At 49.5% G+C, this 13,250-nt stretch overlaps 1 protein-coding gene across 4 annotated transcripts; it reads left to right on the top strand.

Annotated features, from left to right (window-relative positions):
* Positions 1-220: 220 nt before the first annotated feature.
* On the top strand, positions 221-13,017 carry LOC121562632 (L-rhamnose-binding lectin CSL1-like). 4 transcript variants are annotated; one of them, XM_045216159.1, is made up of 13 exons: positions 222-338; positions 530-553; positions 663-725; positions 946-1,060; positions 9,119-9,234; positions 9,333-9,380; positions 9,505-9,640; positions 10,542-10,651; positions 11,419-11,463; positions 11,618-11,747; positions 11,889-11,995; positions 12,616-12,674; positions 12,781-13,017. In XM_045216159.1, exons 1-12 carry the CDS (start codon positions 308-310, stop codon positions 12,627-12,629), a joined length of 939 nt encoding a protein of 312 aa, XP_045072094.1. In that variant the 5' UTR covers positions 222-307; the 3' UTR covers positions 12,630-12,674; positions 12,781-13,017. The 4 variants fall into 4 exon arrangements, with proteins under 4 accessions (XP_045072095.1, XP_045072096.1, XP_045072094.1 ...); XM_045216160.1 differs by lacking the exons at positions 12,616-12,674; positions 12,781-13,017 and adding an exon at positions 1,305-1,344 and having other exon boundaries at positions 221-338; positions 11,889-12,104; XM_045216161.1 differs by lacking the exons at positions 12,616-12,674; positions 12,781-13,017 and adding an exon at positions 1,305-1,344 and having other exon boundaries at positions 221-338; positions 663-745; positions 11,889-12,104.
* The last annotated feature ends 233 nt before the right edge of the window (positions 13,018-13,250 follow it).

The raw sequence follows: 13,250 nt of genomic DNA, 5'->3' as shown, positions 1-13,250 counted from the left end.
AGTGATTTCTCAGATAGAACAGTAAATAGGCTGTCATAGCCGTGGGTAGTTGTGAAATAGATAACGTCTGGAATATTCTTTCAACCGATAAGCTTCCAGGATTAGATCCAGGATTTCGTCCTCACGCTATATTGACTGAAGTTACGTGTGTGTATGTGTGTGTGTGGGGGATTGGTCAACAGAGGAAAGAGGAAATATGTTCCAGTTCAACTCTTATAAATATCTCACTACGTGGGCAACGCCAGTCAATACAGTCAGACACTCAGAAGCTGTCTCACCTATAGAGATCCCTGATAAAGTAGACAGAATGCTCCTTGGACAATCCATTTTAATCACCGGTAAGTCTTTCCTCTCCTCGTCTGTTTTCTCATTTCTCTTTGTTTTTTCATCCTTTTCCTCACTTCTCCTCTCAACCCCTAACCTGCTCCAGGGGGCGCTGCTCCAGGGGGCTCCTCCTATGTGTGTATGTCGTTTTTACCAGCAAAAGGACACATTTTTAAAGATTATATTCTCTTGTCTGTTCTTCCAGTGCTGCAGGCCAGCCTCTGTCTGGGTGAGTCTAATCATCTGGTTACTGATGGCATGTTTAGCTCGAGGCAGAAAAGACTCATCGAGGTGACAGAGAATAAAAGGTAAATTATTATGATTTTTTCCTTTTCCAGGTTATGGAACGTCAGAGAGTCAACGCAGTTTCCTGACGTGTGGTGATCCCAGCCTCCAGTGTGGTAAAGTAACTCCAGTGTTGGTAAAGTAACTCCTGTGTTCCATCAGAACCTTCAGCTCCTAGTATATCTTCACCTGTGCACTGAGTTTTTTTTACAGGGCAGTTTCCTGGAATAAAAAGCACTTTCAATGGAGATTCTCTTAATTTTAGTCGAGGAAACTGGCCTCATATGGTTTAGCAAGTGTTAAACCCACGTTTTGTGTGTATGTGTGTGTGTCTAGATTACGGTGTGATCAGGGTATATGAGGTCAAATTCTGCACCACTGAGGGGTTGGCATCAAAAGAGACCCCTAAAGCCTGCTCCGATACAGAGGCCTTCAACGGTGTGTCTAAGAGGTCTGTACACACACACACACAAACGCGCGCACACACACACACACACACACACACACACACGCACACAGAAAGCACACAACTTCAGTCAATAGCAAGCTCGCTGAATGTATAATATTTGCAATGTTCTGCTTACAACATAGTTTATTTCCCAACTTCAGTGTCCTGTTGGCATGTTTCCAGCAGTTTTACAGTAATCAAGGCCCGTATCTGAACTCCTTCTTGGCCCATTTTTTTCCTAATCCAGGGCCAGTATCCACAAAGCGTCTCAGAGTAGAAAGTTGGTGGTAAGTGCTGAGAATATAAATATTTTACTCCTCCTCTGATGGGTAAAAAAACAAGCTAGGCATTAAACCTCTTTAGTGATATGAGTCCTACCTAGTGGACAGATATTTAGGAGACCTCATGAGCTGACCTGACCAGTTCAGAGTTACCAGCAGGTGTCTTCATATAGACAGGCAATTGCTTTGGAGTTGTTAAAATAATATTTTGATATTTCTGTATGATCAATCCATAAATAATCTAGACCTACATGCAACAGTATATCTTGTGCTTTTAACAATGATTTCACATAAGCCTAATTCACATGATGTGCCTAAACACTTACAACCACTAGGCTAATAAATAATATCAAGTTTTTCTTTAGATTATTTCATTCATCATCTTTATTTTAAGCATATTAAGAGACACTTCAGGAACACTTTGCATTTCCATTCATTGCCACAACAGACTTGCCCTTCCATTCTGACCTTGCAAACATACACCACCAACACCACCAACACCACCAACACCAGCCCTATGACCACCAACACCACCAACACCACCAACACCAGCAACACCACCAACACCACCAACACCACCAACACCACCAACACCACCAACACCACCAACACCACCAACACCAGCCCTATGACCACCAACACCACCAACACCAGCAACACCACCAACACCACCAACACCAGCAACACCACCAACACCAGCCCTATGACCACCAACACCACCAACACCACCAACACCACCAACACCACCAACACCAGCCCTATGACCACCAACACCACCAATACCAGCAACACCACCAACACCAGCAACACCACCAACACCACCAACACCAGCAACACAACCAACACCAGCCCTATGACCCCCAACACCACCAACACCACCAACACCAGCCCTATGACCACCAACACCACCAACACCAGCCCTATGACCACCAACACCACCAACACCAGCCCTATGACCACCAACACCACCAACACCAGCAACACCACCAACACCAGCCCTATGACCACCAACACCACCAACAGAAGCCCTATGACCACCAACACGATTGTGCAAAGCTGTCATCAATGCAAAGGGTGGCTTTTTGAAGAATCTCAAATATAAAACATATTTTGATTTGTTTAACAATTTTTTGGTTACTACATGATTCCATATGTGTTATTTCATAGTTTTGATGTCTTCACTATTATTCTACAATGTAGAAAATAGTAAAAATATAGAAAAACCTGGAATGAGTAGGTGTTCTAAAACTTTTGACTGGTAGTGTATATAAGGTACCACAGTTGACAGTGCATGTCAGAGCAAAACCAAGCAATGAGGTCGAAGGAATTGTCCATAGAGCTCTGAGACACCCTTTGTGTCGAGGCACAGATCTGGGGAAGGGTACCAAAACAATGTCTGCAGCATTGAAGGTCCCCAAGAACACAGTGGCCTCCATCATTCTAAAATGGAAGAAGTTTGGAACCACCTAGACTCTTCCTAGAGCTGGCCGCCCGGCCAAACTGATCAATCGGGGGAAAAAGGCCGATGGTCACTCTGACAGAGCTCCAGAGTTCCTATGTGGAGATAGGAGAACCTTCCAGAAGGTCAACCATCTCTGCAGCACTCCCCCAATCAGGCCTTTATGGTAGAGTGGCCAGACGGAAGCCACTCCTCAGTAAAAGGCACATGACAGCCCGCTGGAGTTTGCCAAAAAGGCACCGAAGGGATTCTCAGACCATGAGAAACAAGATTCTCTGGTCTGATGAACCCAAGATAGAACTCTTTGGCCTGAATGCCAAGCGTCACGGCTGGAGGAAACCTGGCACCATCCCTACGGTGAAGCAAGGTGGTGGCAGCATCATGCTGTGGGGATGTTTTTCAGCGGCAGGCACTGAGAGGCTAGCCAGGATCGAGGGAAAGATGAGCAAAGCAAAGTACAGAGAGATCCTTGATGGAAATCTGCTCTAGAGCGCTCAGGACCTCAGACTGGAGCAAAGGTTCACCTTCCAACAGGACAACAACCCTAAGTACATAGCCAAGACAATGCAGGAGTGGCTTCGGGACAAGTCTCTGAATGTCCTTGAGTGGCCCAGCCAGAGCCCCATCCAACCTGACAGAGCTTGAGAGGACCTGCAGAGAAGAATGGGAGAAACTCCCAGAATACAGGTGTGCCAAGCTTGTAGCGTCATACCCAAGAAGACTCGAAGCTGTAATCGCTGCCAAAGGTGTGTCACGGATTCTGCCGAGGCTGCTCCTCCTCCTTGCTCGGGCAGGCTTCGGCGTTCGCCGTCCCCGGAGTACTAGCTGCCACCGTTAGATGTTTCAGTGTTTGATTGCTTTTGTCTGTCTATTGCACCTGTGTCCATTTGTGTCTGATTATGTGTCCTATAAGTTGCCTGTTTTGTGTTGGTTAGTTTGTGTGTTGTTATTCGCCTGTCCGTTAGTGCTGCGTGTTTTCTCTGTTTGTTGTTTTGTAGTTTACGCAGAGTTTGCGTAATCGCTCGCCTCTGGTTTATGTTGAGGCCGTTGACTTGTATTGTGCCTTGTGTTGCACTAGTAAACTTTGTTGGACTAAGCTTCGGTGTCCTGCGCCTGACTCCCACACCACATTCACCTCAGCCATTGACAGAACAACACACCACATATGGAGTCAGCAGGAGCAGCGGCGGCACCCAAGTCGCTGGAGGATCGGATCAGCAACCAAGACACCATGATCCGGCAACTTGGGGCCGCCATGAACGAGGTGTCCAACACTCTGCGCCGGTTGGTTACGGGAGAGGTGCCCACGCCTTCGCACACCTTACCATCACCATCGGCCAGTTCTCCTCTCCCAGCACCGGAACCCAGTGGCATTCGGCTCTCGCTCCCGAGGGCATATGATGGTTCTGCAGCCGGGTGTCAGGGGTTCCTCCTGCAGGTGGAACTCTACCTGGCCACCATACACCCGGCGCCCTCGGGATACGAGAGCGTCTCCGCCCTCATCTCCTGTCTATCCGGCAAGGCGTTGGAGTGGGCCAACGCCGAATGGAAGGGAATAGACGCCGCCACCATCACCTACGCGGAGTTCTCCCGCCGCTTCAGGGCTGTGTTCGATCATCCACCTGAGGGGAAGGCGGCGGGGGAGCGTCTGTTCCACCTCCGACAGGGGAAGAGGAGTGCACCGGAGTTCGCCCTGGTGTTCCGGACTCTAGCGGCGGATGCGGGGTGGAATGAGAGGGCCCTCATCGACCATTACCGGTGTAGTCTACGAGAGGACGTTCGTCGTGAGCTGGCCTGCAGGGACACCAACCTATCCTTCGACCAGTTGGTGGACATTTCCATCCGTCTCAACACCCTGCTGGCTACCCGCGGACGTCCTGAGTGGGGGTCGTCCATTCCACCCTCCAGCACCTCCGAGCCAATTCCCATGGAGCTCGGGGGTGCTGGCGCTAGGGAGAGGAGGAGAGAGAACCCGAGGGGGGCCGTCCCCTGCACCAACTGTGGCCGTGGAGGACACACTGCGGCTAGGTGCTGGGGAGGGTCTCCTGGGAGAGGGGACAACAGGTCACGCACTGGGGAGTCATTTCAGGTGAGTAGGCGCCCCACTTACCCAGAGCTCTCTGTTGGTCACCTGTGTATACCTGTGAGATTTCCACAGGTGGCACCTCATTTCCAGCATAAGGCGCTAGTAGATTCAGGCGCAGCTGGGAATTTTGTTGATCGTGAATTTTGTTATAGGTTAGGAATTCCCCTTCGGCCGGTGAAGCCCCCTTTCCTGTTCATGCCCTAGACAGCCGGCCGCTGGGGGTCGGGGTTGATCAGAGAAGTCACAGCACCACTTAAGATGACGACGCAGGGGGGTCATGAGGAGATCATTCAGTTTTATCTGATCGACTCTCCTGCGTATCCCGTGGTGCTGGGGCTTCCCTGGTTAAGCGCCCATGATCCTACCATTGCGTGGCAACAGAGGGCTCTTATGAAGTGGTCTGCCCAGTGTGTAGGGAGATGTCTAGGTGTTTCCTTAGGGGCGACCTCGGTGGAGAGTCCGAACCAAGTGCCCGCAATGCGCATTCCCCCTGAATATGAGGATTTAGCACTTGTGTTCAGCAAAACTAGGGCAACACGGCTACCACCTCATAGACAGGGGGATTGTGCAATAGATCTCCAAACGGGAGCGGCACTTCCGCGGAGTCGTGTGTATCCCCTGTCTCAAGAGGAGACAGCGGCTATGGAGACTTACATAGCCGAGTCCTTGCCACAGGGATACATACGGTCCTCCACTTCCCCGGTTTCCTCGAGTTTCTTCTTTGTGAAGAAGAAGGACGGGGGTTTGCGCCCGTGTATTGATTACCGTAGTCTCAATCAGATCACGGTTAAGTACAGTTACCCTCTTCCTCTGATTGCGACTATGACGGCGTCATTACGCGGGAGCGCGGTTCTTCGCAAAGTTGGATCTCAGGAGCGCGTACAATCTGGTGCGCATTAGGGAGGGGGGATGAATGGAAAACAGCATTTAGCACCACCTCGGGTCATTACGAGTATCTCGTCATGCCATACGGGTTAATGAATGCTCCTTCAGTCTTCCAATCCTTTGTTGACGAGATTTTCCGGGACATGCATGGGCAGGGTGTGGTAGTATACATCGACGACATCCTAGTGTACTCTTCTACACGAGCCGAGCATGTAGCCCTGGTGCGCCGAGTGTTGAGGAGGCTGTTGGAGCATGACTTGTATGTTAAGGCAGAGAAATGCTTGTTCTTCCAGGAGTCCGTCTCCTTTTTGGGTCATCGGTTGTCCGCGTCTGGTGTGAAGATAGAGGTTGACCGTGTGTCGGCCGTGCGTAATTGACAAACTCCAACCACTGTAAAAGAGGTGCAGCAGTTTTTGGGTTTTGCTAATTACTACCGGAGGTTTATCCGGGGCTTTGGACAGGTGGCAGCTCCCATTACGTCCCTGCTAAAGGGGGGTCCGGTGCGTTTGCAGTGGTCAGCTGAGGCGGACAGGGCATTTGGTAAACTTAAGAACCTGTTCACTTCGGCTCCGGTGCTGGCGCATCCTGACCCCGCTTTACCATTCCAAGTTGAGGTAGACGAGTCCGAGGCCGGTATTGGGGCAGTCCTGTCGCAACGGTCTGGCACGCCACCTAAACTCCGCCCCTGTGCGTTCTATTCTAAGAAGCTCAGCCCGGCGGAGCGCAATTATGACGTAGGGGACAGGGAGCTGTTAGCTGTAGTCCAGGCCCTAAAGGTGTGGAGGCATTGGCTTGAGGGGGCTCAACACCCTTTCCTCATTCTGACTGACCACCGTAACCTGGAGTACATCCGGGCAGCTAGGAGATTGAACCCTCGTCAGGCTAGGTGGAACATGTTCCTGACCCGGTTTGTTTTTAAGATCACATACATCCCAGGGTCCCAGAACGGTAAGGCAGACGCCCTGTCCCGGCGGTATGACACAGAGGAGAGGTCCATTGAGCCCACTCTCATACTGCCGGAGTCTTGTCTGGTGGCTCTGGTGGTGTGGGAGGTCGATGCGGAGATCGAGCGGGCACTGCGTACCGACCCTACTCCCCCAGAGTGTCCGGTGGGGCGGACGTACGTGCCGCTCGAGGTTCGTGACCGCCTTATTTATTGGGCTCATACATCACCCTCCTCTGGACATCCAGGTATTGGCCGGACAGTGCACTGCCTTAGCGTGAAATACTGGTGGCCAACGTTAGCTAGGGATGTGAGGGTTTATGTCTCCTCCTGCTCGGTGTGCGCCCAGTGTAAGGCGCCTAGACATTTGCCCAGGGGAAAGTTACATCCCCTGCCCGTTCCACAACGACCATGGTCCCACCTCTCGGTGGATTTTGTGACTGACCTTCCCCCCTCCCAGGGGAATACCACTATTTTGGTCGTTGTGGATTGGTTTTCTAAGGCCTGTCGTCTCCTCCCAATGCCGGGTCTCCCTACTGCCCTACAGACCGCTGAGGCCCTATTTACCCACGTTTTCCGGCACTATGGGGTGCCCGAGGATATAGTGTCTGACCGAGGTCCCCAGTTCACCTCCAGAGTCTGGGGGGCGTTCATGGAACACTTGGGGGTCTCGGTGAGCCTTACCTCGGGTTACCAACCAGAGAGCAATGGGCAGGTAGAACGAGTCAACCAGGATGTGGGTAGGTTTCTGAGGTCCTATTGCCAGGGCCGGCCGGAGGAGTGGTCTAGGTATATCCCCTGGGCAGAGATGGCACAGAACTCTCTCCGCCACTCCTCCACTAATCTAACCCCTTTCCAGTGTGTGTTGGGGTATCAGCCGGTCCTGGCACCATGGCACGAGAGCCAGATCGAGGCCCCTGCGGTGGACGAATGGATTCGGCGCTCGGAGGAGACGTGGAACGCTGCTCATGTCCATCTGCAGCTGGCCATCCGTCGACAGAAGGCGAGCGCCGATCGCCACCGCAGTGAGGGTCCGGTGTACGCACCGGGAGATCGAGTCTGGCTCTCGACTCGAAACCTGCCCCTCCGCCTGCCCTGCCGGAAGCTGGGTCGGCGGTTTGTGGGGCCCTTTAAAGTCCTGAGGAGATTGAACGAGGTGTGTTACAGGTTACAACTGCCTATTGATTATAAGAATATTAACCCCTCATTCCATGTGTCTCTTCTCAGGCCGGTGGTAGCTGGTCCACTCCAAGAAGGTGAGATAGGAGAGACCCCTCCGCCCCCTCTGGACATCGAGGGAGCTCCGGCGTACACGGTCAGGACCATCTTGGACTCGAGACGTCGGATGGGGGGTCTCCAGTATCTTGTGGAGTGGGAGGGGTACTGTCCGGAGGAACGGTGCTGGGTGCCTAGGAGGGATATCCTAGATCCATCTCTCCTGACTGAGTTCCACCATGGTCATCCCACGCGCCCGGCTCCGCGTCCTCCTGGTCGTCCCCGAGGCCGGGGTCGGCGCACGGCTGGAGCCGCGCGTCAAGGGGGGGGGTACTGTCACGGATTCTGCCGAGGCTGCTCCTCCTCCTTGCTCGGGCAGGCTTCGGCGTTCGCCGTCCCCGGAGTACTAGCTGCCACCATTAGATGTTTCAGTGTTTGATTGCTTTTGTCTGTCTATCGCACCTGTGTCCGTTTGTGTCTGATTATGTGTCCTATAAGTTGCCTGTTTTGTGTTGGTTAGTTTGTGTGTTGTTATTCGCCTGTCCGTTAGTGCTGCGTGTTTTCTCTGTTTGTTGTTTTGTAGTTTACGCAGAGTTTGCGTAATCGCTCGCCTCTGGTTTATGTTGAGGCCGTTGACTTGTATTGTGCCTTGTGTTGCACTAGTAAACTTTGTTGGACTAAGCTTCGGTGTCCTGCGCCTGACTCCCACACCACATTCACCTCAGCCATTGACAAGGTGCTTCAACAAAGTACTGAGTAAAGGGTCTGAATACTTATGTAAATGTGATATTTCCTTTTTTTTTTTTTTTTTTTTTTTGTGCAAAAATTACTAAAAACCTGTTTTGGCTTTGTCATTATGTGGTATTGTATGTTGATTGATGAGGGGAAAAAAAACAATTTATTCGTTTTAGTATAATGCTGTAAAGTAACAAAATGTGGAAAAAGTCAAGGGATCTGAATACTTTCCGAATGCACTGTATGTAACCACTCCCAATGTTAGCTCAGCCAGACGGGAATCTTATCAAGAACAGCTTCACAGCAAAACTGAGCTGCACTGAAAAAGAAAGTGGTCCTAAAACTGATAGCAAAGAGACAGGGGAAATTGAGAGAAAAAACATCATGTTTTTTAAAAACTAAGTAAGGACAGTGTCCAAGCTGTTTTAGGTTTGTGACATTATTACTGCTCATCCAGGTGTGATGGAAAAGGGAAGTGTGAGGTGGCGACCTCCGGCAGTGTGTGTGACCTCTGTAACTCCGCACACCTGACTCATATGTACCTGGACGTTACCTATGGCTGCCTTGAGAGCAGTGAGTAGCCTACACACACACAGAAATATGCTGAGTCTTTTTCTCTATTTGACGTATGTGTGATGTGTTTGTATCAATCAGATTTTTGTCCTCTACAGAGAAGGTGACTACCTGTGAGGGTGGTGGTGTGGTGCATTTGGAATGTGGTAAGAAACAACACTCTCTGTGTCAATCAGTTACTTAGTTGAGTTAACGCTTGAGTCTCTCATCCTCCTCCTCCTCCTTCTCCTCCTCCTCCTCCTCCTCCTCCTCTCTCGCTCTCTCTCATAGGAGATGGGGTGGTCTTTCTTCAGAAAGCACTGTATGGACGCACAGACAGCCAGACCTGCAGTCAGGGACGACCTCAGAGTCAGCTGACTAACACAAAGTGTTCCCAGGAAGGAACTCTGGCACTGTGGTCACAGAGGTACACACACACTATAGTGCGCAGATCCAAGTCAAATCGCTCCAGATCCAAGTCAAAACGCTCCAGATCCAAGTCAAATCACTCCAGATCCAAGTCAAATCACTCCAGATCCAAGTCAAATCGCTCCAGATCCAAGTCAGATCACTCCAGATCCAAGTCAAATCACTCCAGATCCAAGTCAAATCACTCCAGATCCAAGTCAAATCGCTCCAGATCCAAGTCAGATCGCTCCAGATCCAAGTCAAATCGCTACAGATCCAAGTAAAATCCAGGGAGATCACTCCAGATTCAAATCAAATCCAGGGAGATCACTCCAGATTCAAGTAGAAATGTGACATTTTTGAATGTCCTCAGGAGGTCGGGAGACTCCGTCAAAACTGTCCACTAGGGTCCAAACAACACAAGTACCAGGAGCTAGATCCCAGGTCTATATAACAGACTGCTGTTGTCAAGTCTTAATAAATCGCAAAACTTAACAGTGTAGTCATTTTTCGGTTTTAACCTTAATTTAACCAATCGGAATGAATGCCTTAAATTAATCCTAGAATTGTTTCTGTATCCCTGTTCAACTTAATCTAGTCGGAATGAATGCCTTAACTAAACCGTAGAGTTGTTTCTGTGTGCCTAAACCCTGATATGCCTAAATCCTTAACTTAACCCATGTCGTCACTAGGGGCAACGGTGAGCGTTTTTACCATCAAGTAGGCTTCCGTTTAAAGCAACTTCAAAACTTGACGTTTGGAGAAATGTGAACAAACAGCTAATTTTGCAGAGAGACTGTGAGAGCTTGGACAAGGACAACCACTCAGACGAGAACCAGATAGCCGTTTTTATAAGGTATGTTGGAGTTGTGTGGTGGTTTTGTTATGCTTCTACTGGTGTTGCTCTGTGGTTGTTTCAGGTGTGACGGGAAGCAGGTGTGTGAGGTGAACATGAGAGAGACTCAGATCTCTGACCCTTGTTACGGAACCTACAAGTACCTGGATGTCACCTACGCCTGCCTGCCTGCTAGTCAGTATTCTCCCTCTGACGCTCTCCCTCTTCTGTCCAATGGGCTTTTCGTTCACTTGATACCATGGACAGGTTGTTGTCCACTGCCATTCCACTTCGGACATCAATGTTGTGCTTGAACAGTGGACAACAACCTGTGCGTGGTGTCAAGTGAACAACTAGTCAAGTGAAATGTGCTTGTGCATGATACAAAGTAGTCAACACTTTTTCATGAATGGAGCCCCAAACGGTCTAGTCACAATCTGTCCTTCCCTCTCACCTCTCTTTGATTGCTCCTCCCACCTCTCTTTGATTGCTCCTCCCACATTTATTTGATTACTCCTCCCACCTCTCTTTGATTACTCCTCACATCTCTCTTCGATTACTCCTCCCACCTCTCTTTGATTACTCCTCCCATCTCTCTTTGATTACACCACCCACCTCTTATTTGATTACTCCTCCTATCTCTCTTTGATTACTCCACCCACCTCTTATTTGATTGCTCCTCCCACCTCTCTTTGATTACTCCCTCCCACCTCTCTTTAATTACTCCTCCCACCTCTCTTTGATTACTCCTCCCACCGCTCTTTGATAGCTCCTCCCACCTCTCTTTGATTACTCCTCCCACTTCTCTTTGATTTCTCCTCTTTGATTTCTCCTCCCACCTCTCTTTGATTTTTCCTCCACCTCTCTTTCTTGCTCCTCCTCCTTGTCCTCATCCATTATCTCAGCAGCAGTGTTGTGTGTGTGTGTGTGTGTGTGTGTGTGTGTGTGTGTTGTGTTTTCAGAGACCAGTATCACCTGTGAGCACTCTACCAGCTCCCTGGACTGTGGTGAGCACATGATTACACCTGCAAACACCATAATACCCCTCCCCCTGTGTAGGTAAGGGTGCAATTAAATGTTTGTGTGTGTGTAGGTAAGGCTGCAATTAAATGTTTGTGTGTGTGTAGGTAAGGCTGCAATTAAATGTTTGTGTGTGTGTAGGTAAGGGTGTGATACAGGTGTTTCACGCTAACTACGGCCGTAGAGATGGCTCTACCTGTTCTGCTGGACGCCACGAGCTCAGCAACCAGAACTGTCTGCAACCCAAAACCCTGGATGTGGTCAAACAATGGTACACTCTCCCTCTCTATCCGTCTCCCCATCTCTCCTCTCTAGTTTGGGGATGTCTCTGGTGTTGAAAGATTTTATACAAATATCCCCCCCTGTGTGTGCATGTGTGTTATAACTGTATTATAAATGTGTAACTCTGCAGGTGTGAGGGAAAGAGTCAGTGCACTGTGGGGAATGACGCGGTCTTCGGGGACCCCTGCTACGGAACCTACAAATACCTGGAGGTTTCCTACACCTGTCTGGGAGGCTGTGAGTACAGAACAGCTATCAGCTAAGTGCAGAAGAAGACGAGACGAGGAGATAAGGAAGGAGATGAGGAGAGGACATGACAAGAGGAAGGAGAGGAGATGAGGAGATGAAGGAGGAGAGGAGAGGAATGAGAGGAGACGAGGAGAGGAGATGAGGAGTGGAAGGACAAGAGGAGAGGAAGGAGAGGAGGTGAGGAGAGGAAGCAGATGAGGTGAGGTGATGAAATGAGGAGATGAGGAGTGGAAGGACAAGAGGAGAGGAATGAGAGGAGGGGAGATGAGGAGTGGAAGGAGATGAGATGAGGAGTGGAAACAAGAAGTGGAAGGAGAAGAGATACTGTAGACTATTGAGATGATAGAGGAGAGGAAGCTATTGTACTGTTAACATGATGGAGGGAAGGATGAACGAGGGGAGGACAAGAGGGTGAACCAGAGGAGTGAAGAGAGGAGAGGAGAGGAGAGGAGAGGAGAGGAGAGGAGAGGAGAGGAGAGGAGAGGAGAGGAGAGGAGAGGAGAGGAGAGGAGAGGAGAGGAGAGGAGAGGAGAGGAGAGGAGAGGAGAGGAGAGGAGGAAGACACTGTAGACTGTAGAGACACACCCTCTGACTGTATCCTACCTCAGCCCCTACAGGGTAATGATGCTCTGGCTCGGCTGCTGACACTTCCTGCCTGCCTCCATCGGTGAGTCCTGTCTACTCTGCTGCTGATCTACATATGAACCCATATTAAGTGATATGATGTACGCATGGCTGACTCTTTTCATTTGTGTTTTTCTTTCCTTTAACAGAAGAACTCCGACTGGATGCCCTTTTTACTCTGGATTTACTCCATAATCAAACACGCTGAATCACCGATCAATCAATCAAACAACCAATCAATAAATCAATGTGCAAACTAGTGACTGAATGTCATTGTGTAGCCAGCTCATTTTCAGACCAGTGTTTTTAGAGAACACAACCCTACCTATGTTATTGATTTGGATGTCAACAAATGTGTTAAATGTAAAATAAAAATTAATGCGATACAGCTGAGCAATTGACTTTTTCTTCTGAGACAGAGAACGTTAAGAAAAAACAACGTTTTTACCATGTTAGTAGTACCTGAGTCTATCCTGGAAGACTATTTACATAGAATGGACACTTTGCATTGGTCAAGTTTATAGCCTTAGATACTAAAAAGATGTGATTAGCTAATAATACTAAAATAAAATAAATATATAAACCCCTCTCCAAAAAACTGTTTTCCACTGGAGGGAAT

Source organism: Coregonus clupeaformis, unplaced genomic scaffold, assembly GCF_020615455.1.
Source record: "Coregonus clupeaformis isolate EN_2021a unplaced genomic scaffold, ASM2061545v1 scaf0624, whole genome shotgun sequence".
NCBI lineage: Eukaryota > Metazoa > Chordata > Actinopteri > Salmoniformes > Salmonidae > Coregonus > Coregonus clupeaformis.
Note: the sequence above shows the minus strand (reverse complement) of the source record. Positions and strands in the feature narration are given on the sequence as shown.